Raw genomic sequence first — 13,819 nt, forward strand, 5'->3', positions numbered from 1 at the left:
GCCACTCGTATCATTTGTTGAAATTGAAAACATTGAGGATGAATAACAATAAAATGAAGAAAATAAAATATGAACTTTATAACAATATTATAATGAACCTATAATTATCTTGCTCCTAATGCTGCTTTCGTCTCATTCTCTCTCAGTTTGTTTTACGGAAGGTTTCACTTCTATCGCGTCTAACCGTTAGACTCGTATTTTTTTTTTTTTTCGTTTTTTACTCCGTTCGGAAGCATATGACCTCGACAAGACTCTTCCATCGTACACGGTTCTTGGCTGTAGTTTTTGCGCCGTCCCACGTAATGTAGGCATCATATTGCACAACATCGACCTTCTCCCAGTATTCTTTGCTCCCTTGCGGGTTCTAGTCCAGTGCTATCTGATCGGGTGGTTTTCTAAGCGTGTAACCGCTCCATCGCCACTTTCTGCGTTTGATTTGAATTGATTGACTTTGAATGAGTTTCTCTTTCGTTGTTCTCTACAGCGCATCATTGCTGATGGTGTTGGGTCAGAATATTGTACAGATGATGAGGAGGAGACTGTTATATATACTATACTAATAATATGTATATTACAAAACATATTTGTTACAACCGCCGCAGCCGACTGAATTTGTGCCGTTCCCACGGCAGTCGGTTCTACGTTATCGGAACGAACCGGATTTATATTCGGCCAAGAAGAAGAATGTTTATGCTGCTATAATAACAATTTGTGCGTTACTACTGTTCGGTAGGTCCGTGTTCGAAGCCTATTGTGGACATGAAACATCAAATTACTCTGAGCGCATTTCTGCCATGAAAGGCTTCTCATATAAACCATCAGTTGTTCAGATTCGACATAAGACTGTAATATAAAGAATCCACGCGTCAATTATAAATATATGAATTGATATTTCTCAAAGCGAATTTCATTTTTTTTTCATTTAATAATACTATATTATATTTTTTTTTTTCGTTTGTCAATTCTGCAACGAAGAGACACTTTCTATCCAACACATCGTTACAAATTGTGAAGCATTACATTCAATAAGACAAGCAATATCAAGCCACACAATAGAAGAACTTCTGTCCGAAGTTAACGCAGAAAACATTGAAAGTTTTATACACTTTATTTACAAAATTAATTTGTATTTTGAAATCTAAATTATACACGAATATTATTATATAAATACTTATGTTACGTAAAGCTGATGGCCTAGTCGCTAATGCTTTTTAATTCATTGTGATTGTAATTCATTACTTTTCCAATTTTCAAAAAAAAAAAATATATATATATTTTTTTCATCTCTGCGCTATTTTTAACATGTTCGAATATGTTTTTCAATACACTGTACGCCATTAATTTGCTCGCACTAAATTTTATAACTTATCTACATACGGGTACTCAAAAGATTGAAGTGCAAGTTTAAATATGTATGTATGTATATCTGATTGCACAGCGCAATTCGACAATTGTTATATAGACAACCGCTTATAAATAACAATGCACGTCGGGAACGAGTTTTAAATGAGCCGCCAATGTGTTGTTAACCTGGTCATCACCGTGTGATTTTTTAACTCGGAGAGAACTTTACTGCACTGCGTCATTATATAAATATATGTGAAAACTTTATTTAAACTAGTGCCTCCAAAATAACAGTGTTAAAATGTCATCGATGTGTAACAGGAAGTGCAACATTTTGCAACTCTTCATACTCACGTGTATCAACATCCGAATGCCTGTTGGCGGAAGCGAGCTGTGGCATAGTGAAAATTTCGCGCTGGGCTTTCAGTTCTTTGATCAACTTGATCTACTTACTAGCTTAAATAATGTGACTACGGAGTGCTCAACACAACTTAGAACTGTGGCGAATGCGTTGAAAACCAATGAAATTTGGGCTTTAAGAAGTATGTGAAAAGTAAAGAAAAGATGCTTACTCTCATTCTCTTTTGCATATACTACGTATATGTATGTATGTAAGAGTGTACAGCACGCGACAATTGATAGCACATGAATATTTTGACCAGTTTGGACTATTTGGGTTTTAAAAGCTCATTATTTTTTTTTTTTTAAGTATCCAACAAATTTAATTTTCAAGTTGTCTAAAAAGATTAGAAAAATGCACCATACAAAATACATATTATAATTTTAAAATTTAAAAAAAAATTAGAAAATCCTGTATTCAAATATTTTTCAATTCTACGGTTTTTAATTAAAATTTTTAGTATATAAATTTATCGTATACAATTTTGTAACTCATTAAATTTTAGTGTAACAAAGTGTGAAGTTGCTAAAAAATCCCGTTGATTTTTCATAATTTTTTTTTCTGGCGGTGTTGCGCATTTACTCCATCGAACAAATGCACGACATGAATGTCGATGTGCTAACCATTTTGACGTGGGGTGTGTGTATGTGTGTATAATAAATTTACTTTTCGAATTTTAGTGCTTGATGCTTGGGCAAAATTTCCGTCTGGCATACTGTATGGACATCGCATGGAGATGGGCAATTTCGAAGAATGCCTCGACATCAATTCTCCTTTGATTGGTAAATATTGTCAAGCAAATATTCCCTTCAATTCGGCAGCAATTGGTTTGAGTGTACAACTACAACTGGGTGTCTGCATCCCAAATAGATGTAGTTCAAATGATTTTGATTTGCTTCTGAAAGAGGCTTTAGAGAATTCGTATAATTTTAGTTTTAATGCAACAACGAGCTTGCTGATCGCATCCACTTGTTCAACTGGCGAACTTGTTGAACTTGAGCCTCTCGATTGGGTTGCAATGTGAGTGTGAATTAATATTGATATTTAATATTAGTCATTATAGATGTTTTTTGTTAGATGTTGATGCTTTGTTGTTAGAAATGTGTATTTGGTATTCAGTATTGAAACGCATGTGACGCAGGGTGTGTATATATCGTCAATAGAAAGCGATCTAAAAACAAAGTGGCTAAATCGATTAGACAGCATGATGAGCATAAAATACTTTCCTAATATTTTTTTATGATTACCTGGGTTCAGTTTTTCAGAGATAGTTTTAATTAAATTAAGTTTAAATGCGCCCAGTTGTGTAGGCTTAATCTCAGTTTAAAAAATTTCACCACAGCTAAATTAGCACCGCAAAACCGCCTTTAATACCAGAAGTTAAGTTCATTTGACACTATACGAGTACTAGTTTATTGTGTGCAGGAGCTAATACACAGAAATGACTACACCTACGCTTGAGAGAATACAAAAGATTGGACACCAAGGCAAATTTTTACAAGGGGGTGCTACTAGAACATTTGATCTGTTTTTTTTCGATTTGATAATTTGAATATCAAAGAAATAAGAAACATAAAATTTACCGTTCAAAATCAATTTGTTCTTTTTACCTTAACTCTCTATACAGTAAGACCGTCTACAGACGGTCATCATAATACCCTCCTGGGTTTTAAATGTAATTTTCTTTTTCGTGTAAGCCGGCATGGCTGCCTTGAAACGACTATGACGGAACCATTCCAAATCGTTTATAGTGTTCATTTTGATGTTTATCGTCAGTTTAGTAATGGCCGTCGTTGAAATCAGTCGGAAAAATTACAGTTGAAAAATTTCATCTTTTCGTTTGTGAAAAAGTGACCAAACATTGCAGAAATTTCTTCAAAAATTCAAAAACAGTTATGTTTTTCTGTATATTTTTCAATGCAACTATTAGTTATAGTGAAACTGAAAAAATAAAAGTGATTTTTGTGAAGTTTTTATTGACCGTCGACAGACGGTTATTCCGCATTATGGCTAATTTTTCATATACACATGTGATACTTTTTGTGCACTTTTTGGTACAGTAACAGTGAATAAAAATGTTCGTTTTTAGCGTACCAAAATTAACGTTATATGAATTTTATAAGATTTTTTGATGATTATTTATAGTCTCTGCTGGATAGAGGGTTAAGATATTGACGATAAGATTCGCTAAAGCTTGTAAAAAGGGCTAGGAATAATATTTATATAATTCAACAGCTTGCAGGCTCGTACATTTATTGTGGGCGAAGGTTCCAGTTTATGTTCTCTCTCGAGTATCAATACACTTTAAACCTGAAACAAATTACGAACTAAATAGACGTTCTCGATCTTTATCCCAACATCTTCCCTCCTCTTGCAGCATTTTCGATACATCTACGGAGGCCATCCGTCCGCTCTTTTACAAGACCGTATTGTTTTTCAAACGTTTGAAATCAGAAATACCAGAAAATGTATTGTTTGTTTTTCAGTTGTCCTTGTCTTATTCGCATTTTATTTGATAATTTTTTAAATTTATTTAGCAGCTATTTATTGATCAAATTGTAAGCAGTTATCGATAATAAATACCAGTTTTGAGTGCTGTGCAGCGATTGGCCATCGAACAAAAAAATATTGATTTTGTAAAAAGTTTCGTTAATTTCTGATAATTGATTTTGCTTTCGAGGCTTCGCACCTTTTTCGATTTAAAATCTATGTTAATAGACCAGAAAAGTGCTTGCCAAACATTGTTCTAGAAATTCCAATTAAAAAGCTTAAAATTTTAATGAAATTTTGTTGATTTTTTTGGTTTTAATTTTTGTTCAAAGTTTGAAATTTGGAATTTTATGACTTTGATACACATTTTTACTATAGTAATAAACAACAAAAAGAAAGAAAAAAAATTTTCAAATTGGTAAAAATATTGAGGTGCAACGATTTTGACAAGCAATTTATATTTTAAAGATTACTACACCGTGTGACAGAAAATACTTTTTTTTGCTATCAAAGGAATATGAAACATTAAGATAATTAAAAAAATGTTCTAAAAATTAAATTGATTAGGAAATGGCACCTGCGTATGCAGCTTTTCGAGTCCGTTATAAAATCTATATTTCTTGTGAGTATGAAATTTGCCCTGGATAACTTTTGCTATCGCATGGTGTTATAAATATATGTATGTATTGTATATATCATGGGCGGGCGCTGTAGCCGAATTGGTTGGTGCGTGACTACCATTCGGAATTCACAGAGACAACGTCGGTTCGAATCTCGGTGAAAACACCAAAATTAAGAAAAACATTTTTCTAAATTTTTCTAATAGCGGTCGCCCCTCGGCAGGCTATGGCAAACCTCCAAGTGTATTTCTGTCATGAAAAATCTCCTCACAAACTGTAGGTCCCTCCATTTGTGGAACAACATCAAGACGCTCATCACAAATAGGAGGAGGAACTTGGCCAAACAACCAAAAAGGGTGTACGCGCCAATTATATATATGAAAGAAAAGGTGTACGTCGATAAGCCAGCAACAGTTCAAGAGCTTAAAGGATGAGATAATTCGGCACATTAACGGCATAGAACCTCAATTATGCCTCAGCGTCATCGAAAATTTGGACCATCGGATGAAGGTGTGCCGCCGAGGCCGCGGCGGCCATTTGGTCAATATTTTATTCCACACGTAATTGAGCCATACCAATATTATCATAATAAATATAATTTCCTAAAAAAATTGTATTTTATTCAAAATCAACACCGGCCCTTGAAACTTAACCACCTTTTATAATTGGCGCTTACACCCTTTTTGGTGTTTAGCCGAGCTTTTCTTCCCTTATGCCACAGATGGTTTTTTATGAGGAGTTTTTTTCATGGCAGACATGCACTCCGGAGGCCTACCATTGTTGGACGATTAGTGGCCGCTATTAGAAAACACTTTTTATATCAGTTGGTGTTTCGTGCTCTAGGTTTGGAACCCGGAGATTTCGGTAGTGAATGGTAATCTCTTCTTCTTCTTAATTGGCGCTATAACCGCTTACGCGATTTTGGCCGAGTTTAGCAAAGCGCGCCAGTCGTTTCTTTCTCGTGCTAACCGGCGCCAGTTGGACACACCAAGTGAAGCCAAGTCCTTCTCCACCTGATCTTTCCAACGCAGAGGAGGCCGCCCTCTTCCTCTGCTACCACCAGCTGGTACCGCATCGAATACTTTCAAAGCCGGAGCGTTTGTATCCATTCGGACGACATGACCCAGCCAACGTAGCCGCTGGATCTTTATTCGTTGCGCTATGTCTATGTCGTCGTAAAGCTCATACAGCTCATCGTTCCATCGTCTGCGGTATTCGCCATTGCCAACGTGCAAAGGTCCAAAAATCTTACGCAGAATCTTTCTCTCGAACACCCCAAGCGTCGCTTGATCGGATGTTGTCATCGTCCAAGCTTCTGCGCCATACGTTAGGACGGGCATGATGAGAGTCTTGTAGAGTGTTAGTTTTGTTCGTCGGGAGAGGACTTTACTGCTCAGTTGCCTACTTAGTCCAAAGTAGCACTTGTTGGCAAGAGAGATTCTACGTTGGATTTCAAGGCTGACATTGTTATCGGTGTTAATGCTGGTTCCTAAATAGACGAAGTCTTTTACAACCTCGAAATTATAACTGTCTACAGTGACGTGAGTGCCGATACGCGAGTGCGCCGACTGTTTGTTTGAAGACAGGAGGTACTTCGTTTTGTCCTCGTTCACCACCAGACCCATTCGCTTTGCCTCTTTGTCCAGTTTGGAGAAGGCAGAACTAACAGCGCGGTTGTTAAGGCCGATGATGTCAATATCATCGGCATACGCCAACAATTGTACGCTCTTATAAAATATTGTGCCTGAGCGATTAAGTTCTGCGGCTCGTACGATGCTCTCCAACATCAGGTTAAAGAAGTCACACGACAGCGAGTCACCCTGTCTGAAACCTCGTTTGGTATCAAACGGCTCGGAGAGGTCCTTCCCAATTCTGACGGCGCTGCTGGTGTTGAGCAACGTCATCTTACATAGCCGTATTAGTTTTGCGGGGATACCAAATTCAGACATCGCGGCATACAGGTAACTCCTTTCCGTACTGTCGAATGCAGCTTTGAAGTCGACGAAAAGATGGTGTGTGTCGATTCTCCTTTCATGGGTCTTTTCCAAGATTTGGCGTATTGAGAATATTTGGTCGATGGTAGACTTTCCAGGTCTGAAGCCACACTGATAAGGTCCAATCAGTTGGTTGACGGTGGGCTTCAGCCTTTCACACAATACGCTCGCTAGAACCTTATAGGCGATATTTAGAAGACTAATCCCGCGGTAATTAGCACAAATTGCAGGATCGCCCTTCTTATGGATTGGGCAGAGCACACTTAAATTCCAATCGGCAGGCATGCTTTCATCCGACCATATTTTGCATAGAAGCTGATGCATGCACCTTACCAGCTCCTCGCCGCCATGTTTGAATAGCTCACCCGGCAGTCCGTCGGCGCCCGCGGCTTTGTTGTTCTTTAGCCGCGTTATCGCTATTCTCACCTCGTCATGATCGGGTAGCGGAACGACAATTCCGTCGTCAACGATTGGGGTATCGGGATCTTCACTTTCTCGGTGACATGCGCAGCTGTCACTGTTTAATAAGTTCGAGAAGTGTTCCCTCCATAATTTAAGATTGCTCTGTACGTCAGTCACCAGTTCGCCGTCTTTGTTCTTACAGGAAAAAAGTGAATGGTAATCATGTACCCATTAATTCGGCAACGACGGCCACGGGACTTATGTTTTTAGTTTAAAATTCGATCAAGAAATAATTTTTTTTTCTTTTTATTTTTATATTACGTAAATACCATGTAACATATGCATGCTTTTTATTTGAAACATTATCCTGAATTTTCAATGCATGTTTGTGGTAGGTACATCGAACTAGCTTTTCAGCGCTAAGGAAATGAGATTATCCCCTACCAATAACGACTGATAAGCAAGGCACATTAAACACATAGTAGTAGTACGACGATATAACATAGTTATTAGACATAGTGCAGCGAATGAAGATCCAGCGGTTTCGTTAGCGTAAGCGGTTTTTGCGCTAATCAAGTAGAAGGAGAAGAAACAGGGTCACAATTTGGCTTTTCTGTGTTTATTTGGTATCTAAATTGCCAAATTTTGTTTAAGGTACTTTTAACTGTCGGTTTTTGTTTATAAATTTTGATATTCTAGGGACGAAAAACAATAATAAAATTGCTCTTTATTCTGCTGATGAATTTTTTTCTGCAGCTGAAAAGTTTTAGATCTCGACAGCAAACTCCTTCTTGGCCAATCGCCAAAAAAAAAAGAAAAGATTCGTACGACATGCGGATATTCTTTTCGATTTGGGGGGAGTAGGCCGATGGTCAACTTACTGAAATACAGTATATAAGTAGAAATAGAGGTACTTACATATAAGACTGAGAGAATACACCTTCTCGATTCTATTCGTCCGAATCCCAACCATCCACTTGTTACCCTTCAGCATCACATGCCGTAACTTAAAATTGATTGATATATCTGATACAATATAAGAGTATAATTACAAAACGGAAAATTTGTATTAAATATTTACATATATATAATATATATTATATAAAACTCAGGGTGCCTTACCATATACAAAAGTTGTAGTTTTTCCAACAGTATTATAAAATTCATTATATTTTAAGACTCCAGCCAAAACATTTCGGCAAACTAATTAAGATTTACGTGAGCTTGGCCGATTCGAAAATAGCTCCAAAAAATTAGTTATTTGTCTATAAATACACTTAGTTTTTGAAAATATTTTTTAAATAAAAGTAAATGTTTTTAATAAAAACATCTGCAGACAATAGAAGGGCTTAAATTTAAAAGGACTGCTAATGCTGGAAATGTTAAAAGTTCTACCATATAAACGGAATCAAAATAATGACATTTTTGATGATTTATTTGACTTTGTTTGGAAGATAGGTTTAAGGAAATCTTGTATAACTCAGCCAAATCTTTGACCGATTTAGGTTTTCAAGGCTTCCATTTTCATATCTTGGAAAATTAATCCATTCCCGCCTCAATTTTTTTTCAAGTTAGGATATCTTGATTCTGTAGACAAAATTTTTAAACATTTTTATGCAGACCTATTAAGCTTAAACTCTTCTATTTATCATCAGAGGTAATTAATTTTGCTTTAAAAATAGGTTTTTGGAGGTATTTTAAAATCGGCCCAGCTCACGTAAATCTTAAAATTTATCAGATAGCATGCAAATATGAATGCATGAAAATTTTAATAATTTCCATCCGCAACTCTTTGTTTATTTTTCTTCAGTGGACTTTTCGTTTTATTAGCAGCTTTAATGACTTTAAGTACTCTCTATGATTGCCTTTGGACGTACCAGAGAAGTAAGTAATTGCACATAGTGTTAAAAAAAATATGCATATCCATATTCAACATTTCTTGCTTACAGAATTGCCTAACAAACTAATGATCTCCTTTTCGGCAACTAAAAATTTGCGCCAATTATTGAAAGTCCAACATGGGCATATACCTTGTCTACATGGCATACGTTGTCTTTCGCTATTTTGGATTATATTCCTACACTGTTATTTATATCGCATATTATCACCAAATATCAATTCCGTCGACATACAAAGCGTAAGTTCGATTAGAGAATATTTGTGCATCACCATTTTGACTGTAAATGATTAATCTCACACAGTGGGAGCATACGCCATTTTCAATGATTGAGCAAAGTGGCTCAATTGCTGTGGACTCGTTTTTCTTTCTCAGTGGATTGTTGGTCATTATGGTGGCTTTTAGGGAGATGGAGAAGTATATGAGAATATTTTTATAAAAAATAAGTATCCTTCTTGCGATTTTAAACACTTTGTACTCATAGAAATACTGGAAAACTTAATGTACCAATGATGTATATTCATCGTTATTTACGTCTAACGCCGGTTTTAGCTGTAGCCGTTTTGTTTTACATGTCATTATTTAATTATATTGGTAGTGGTCCTATTTGGAAGAGCTTTACCGTTGCCAACGAAATGTGCGATAAAACTTGGTGGGCCACAATATTGTATGTGCAGAATTACGCAGCTCCAGGTGAAATGGTAAGTGACTAGCATATACATACATACATAGTATTTTAAATTTACATATGTATATTAGCCAGTTTGTGAGCAGAGTTTATGTGAATCGGTAGGAGATACGTTTTACCAATAATTTGGTTCAAAAGAAATTCAGTTTGTTGCATGAAAACTAAAACTCATCAGTCACGCTATTATATTTTTAAAATTAGAATGTTTAAATTTTAGCTTGAAATATTAAAAAATATCATTAACAGTTTTGAAATTTGCCTTTATCGTAAATTTGCCTTTATTCAGCAAACTAGTCCATACACATACACACTGTGAGCGGTGCTGTGCAGAGTTGAGTCTTTAAAGAACTGCAACTACTTATATGCGTGTTCATAGAGCATGAACAGAGAGCGCGAAACGCAGCTTAAAACCAGATAGAAGAAAACGACAGACTATTTTTTAGATCGCTTTGTTTTTTAAGCCCTTTTGTTTAGTTTACAACAAAACGAATTTCTGCATTACTTACCTTAAATTTCAGTACTGATATTCTTCCAAAGGCGGTTAGTTTATGATGCACACTGAGAACTTAACAAAGCGCAGCCCGCTCAATAATGCGCACTACCGTTGACAGTGAGAACGCACACTTGCACACGTGAACATATAAAATGGAAGGCGTAAAAATCACTCATACGCCCCGGGGGTTTAGTTGCCTTTCATTTCGAGTAAAAGAATCTACATGGATATAAGTACAATACTACTTGTACATACGTGAGCCATTATTTTACAAACCTATATGAGTTGTATGAAAATTCAAAAATATATATTAGGAAAATTAAAGTTTGAGAACTTCGAGATTTTCGGCTTAGAGACATTTTAAGCCATATATTTAGATTTTTATTTATCATTTTCAAATTATCGGAAGGTTTATAAAATAGAAGAGAATAGTCAGATAGAAAAAGTATTACTCTTTAAGAAAAACTACCTCCCAACAGAAAATAGCTTGGAAACAAATTTTTTGTATACAGCCTCAACACGTGACTGACAATTTTTACTACACAACACAAAATAGTTAGAATATATACAGGTACAGAATAAAGAAGTGTGGCGAACATCAGACTTCTAACCTATGGTGAAATGATTTTTAGAGATGGGGCTAAGATCAAACCGATTATGAAGGAAACCGTTGATTGGCTGACGTAACCGGGCTCATGACAGCGATTTGTTTACGAAAAAACTGAGATTTTCTTGGTGATATACGAACAAATCAACGCAGTCCCTGCTCATGTTACTTCGTTGCAGTATGCACAACAACTGATGGATGAGAGCATGAATACGTGTGAAGTGAGTAGGTAGAGATCTGCTGCCGAGTTCCCGGTGACGTTGTAACCGAGTTACTCGCTCAATTACGCGTGTGAAATGAGCGGGCAGAATTCGGCCATCCAAAGCAAAATTGTGAGGTGATGTTGTCCACATATCTGCATTCTCTACATCGTGGAGTTTTGCTGCCAAATGCCTGATGACGTGGTAGCAGAAGTTATAGGCCTGTCACATTGGCCTAGGCTTGCCTCTCTTTCGCTTCTATAAGCATTAATTTTATTACATTTTTACATTTCACAACCAACAAAAATCTGGGTATACCTAACGATATATGCGACAATACTTTCAATGTGGCACCACGGTACGTTTAACACTTCACGTCAGTCAGATTCATTGCCACAAAGCACGCAACGAACCCCTATTACTCTTACAGTTTTGTTTCGAATGGCCGAAACTTGTAATCTATCACCCTTGGTTGAAAGGTATTGAAAGTTTAAGTAAAAGAAAGGTAATTTAAATGCAATTAGTTTTTTTATTCGATAATCCTTCACACTTATTCCATTGATCCTCCAATAACTTTATACCATCTCAAGTCTACATGTAACAGAATAAGATTCGAGTCCATTGAAGCTGTTAAAGAAAAAGTAGCAGGCACGATGAAAGACGATCTAAATGAAATAAGTTTTAAATATACTTTGGTGCGTAGATTTATATATTTTTTTCGTTTAGATCGCCTTTCACCGTGCCACGTCTTTTAGTGACGCGCGGTAAGTGAAGGGGCTTCCCACAAATATGCTTTGTGCCAATGTACCACTCTGGCAAAATGTATCATATCTCCATTTTAAGAAATATTTCCTTGCATATCTAGCAGATTTGAAGTCAATAGACATGCGGAAACTCTGGTATTTCTTAGCATTAATTGGTTACTTAAAGGTGGAGGATTATAGCCCGCTCAGTTGATATCACAATGGGTCTTTCGACCTAGGTGCGAAGAGGGCCAATCACCGTAATATAACATAATAAAGTTATAATAAAATTTAAACCCTTTAATACAAAATCATAAGCAATATAAGTTTTTATAACTATTTAGAAAACATTGGTTTGATTTTCAAAATTACCACTGATTTTAATCATTTTATTTTTAGTGTCTGGGACATGCCTGGTATTTGGCAGTGGATACTCAATTATTTTTCCTGTCGCCCATATTTCTAATTCTTATTTGGAAATGGAGAAAAATTGGTATAGCTGCCACCATAACTTTGGGCTTACTGCTGGTTGCTTGCTTGTTTACGATCATAATAATAAATCAGTATACAATTTACGATATTGCACGGTAAATTAAACTTTCTTCATTCAGAAAATAATTTAAGCAACAATTTAATATTAAAATGTTATTTTAGGAATTATGGTGGGAATAGTGAAGCAATGCCGAAAATTTACTACTCAACCCATACCAGATGCTCAGCTTGGATAGTCGGACTAATTTTTGGTTACTACTTGCATCGCAACAATGGCCGCATTGCTAAAATCCCAAAAGTAATGTATTTGAAAGCCCAATTTTACACGTTAATTTAGTTTAAAGCAATAATTTTATTTTAAGTGGTTAGTTGCCGTTGGTTGGCTTATTTCGCTCGCCACGATTTTCACTTTGGTATTTGCCTGGTATCCAAAAACGCTGCCTAGCACAGGCGGCCCCACCGTACTCGAAAGCGCCTTTTACTTGGCTTTCGGGCGTGTGGCGTGGCCATTGGCTATATGTTGGGTGGTGTATGCCTGTGTGAATGGTTATGGCGGTATAATCAACAGCTTTCTCTCGTGGACATTTTGGCAACCGATTTCGAAACTCTCCTACAGCATGTATATTTGGCATTTGATTGTAATTACCATTAATGCGTCGCTTATCAAAACGAATACATACTTTTCAGATTATGATGTGGTAAGAGGGAAATGGATTTACATATTACCTATAAATTATTTATGCGAAACTATTCATTTCCTTCCACTGATTTTAGATTTTGAGTTTTTGGAGCAATTTCGGTATTACGTTATTTGTATCAGTTTGTGTTTATTTGGCTGTTGAGGCGCCAGTTGCTGATATTGAAAGTTACCTGTTGCCACGCAACATACCTAAGGTCGATAAACGGCCTACATTGCCTGCTGCAACAACAATATCGCAACAGAATTTATGCGAATGACAGGAGTTAAGAGAATTGATATTATTATTTATTTTTTAATTTGTTAATTATCATAGTAAATTTAATATTTGTTGATGGCTACATAAACGACTACGATGTTTTATTAGTTATTTAATTCTTTTTATTCTTTCTCTCGCGTCGTTTGGATGTTTCTCAAAGCAATGACTATCGTCGAATTGAGAGAAGTTTGTCAGAAAGATAAACCTGGGATAAAATAAATTTTGATTAAAAAAAATGTCAAGTTTTTTTACCCATTACTTTTAGATTGAGGTAAATGTAACCCATTTATTTATTTATTCATTTAATAATCTAAAAATGCAGTATTTCTTACAGACTATCAAAAATAGATTAATGCTGAACAATTCAATTAAAAATAAATAAATGAATAAATTATTTTTCGTGTAACATTTCTTAAAATTTACAAAGAAATAACTTTAGAGAAAACTTAGAAACTAGCTTAACAATTCATTTAGTAACATTTTGAAGTAGTAT

At 35.8% G+C, this 13,819-nt stretch overlaps 1 protein-coding gene across 2 annotated transcripts; it reads left to right on the top strand.

Moving 5' to 3' along the window:
• Window positions 1-1,496: 1,496 nt before the first annotated feature.
• Window positions 1,497-13,437, top strand: LOC128858200 (nose resistant to fluoxetine protein 6-like). 2 transcript variants are annotated; one of them, XM_054094265.1, is made up of 10 exons: window positions 1,498-1,886; window positions 2,425-2,764; window positions 9,061-9,134; window positions 9,200-9,387; window positions 9,452-9,564; window positions 9,632-9,848; window positions 12,278-12,465; window positions 12,533-12,668; window positions 12,733-13,068; window positions 13,145-13,437. In XM_054094265.1, the coding sequence occupies exons 1-10, from the start codon at window positions 1,646-1,648 to the stop codon at window positions 13,325-13,327; spliced, it is 2,016 nt and encodes a 671-aa protein (XP_053950240.1). In that variant the 5' UTR covers window positions 1,498-1,645; the 3' UTR covers window positions 13,328-13,437. The 2 variants fall into 2 exon arrangements, with proteins under 2 accessions (XP_053950241.1, XP_053950240.1); XM_054094266.1 differs by lacking the exon at window positions 13,145-13,437 and having other exon boundaries at window positions 1,497-1,886; window positions 12,740-13,002.
• The last annotated feature ends 382 nt before the right edge of the window (window positions 13,438-13,819 follow it).

The sequence above is a fragment of the Anastrepha ludens genome, chromosome 3 (assembly GCF_028408465.1).
Source record: "Anastrepha ludens isolate Willacy chromosome 3, idAnaLude1.1, whole genome shotgun sequence".
Lineage (NCBI taxonomy): Eukaryota > Metazoa > Arthropoda > Insecta > Diptera > Tephritidae > Anastrepha > Anastrepha ludens.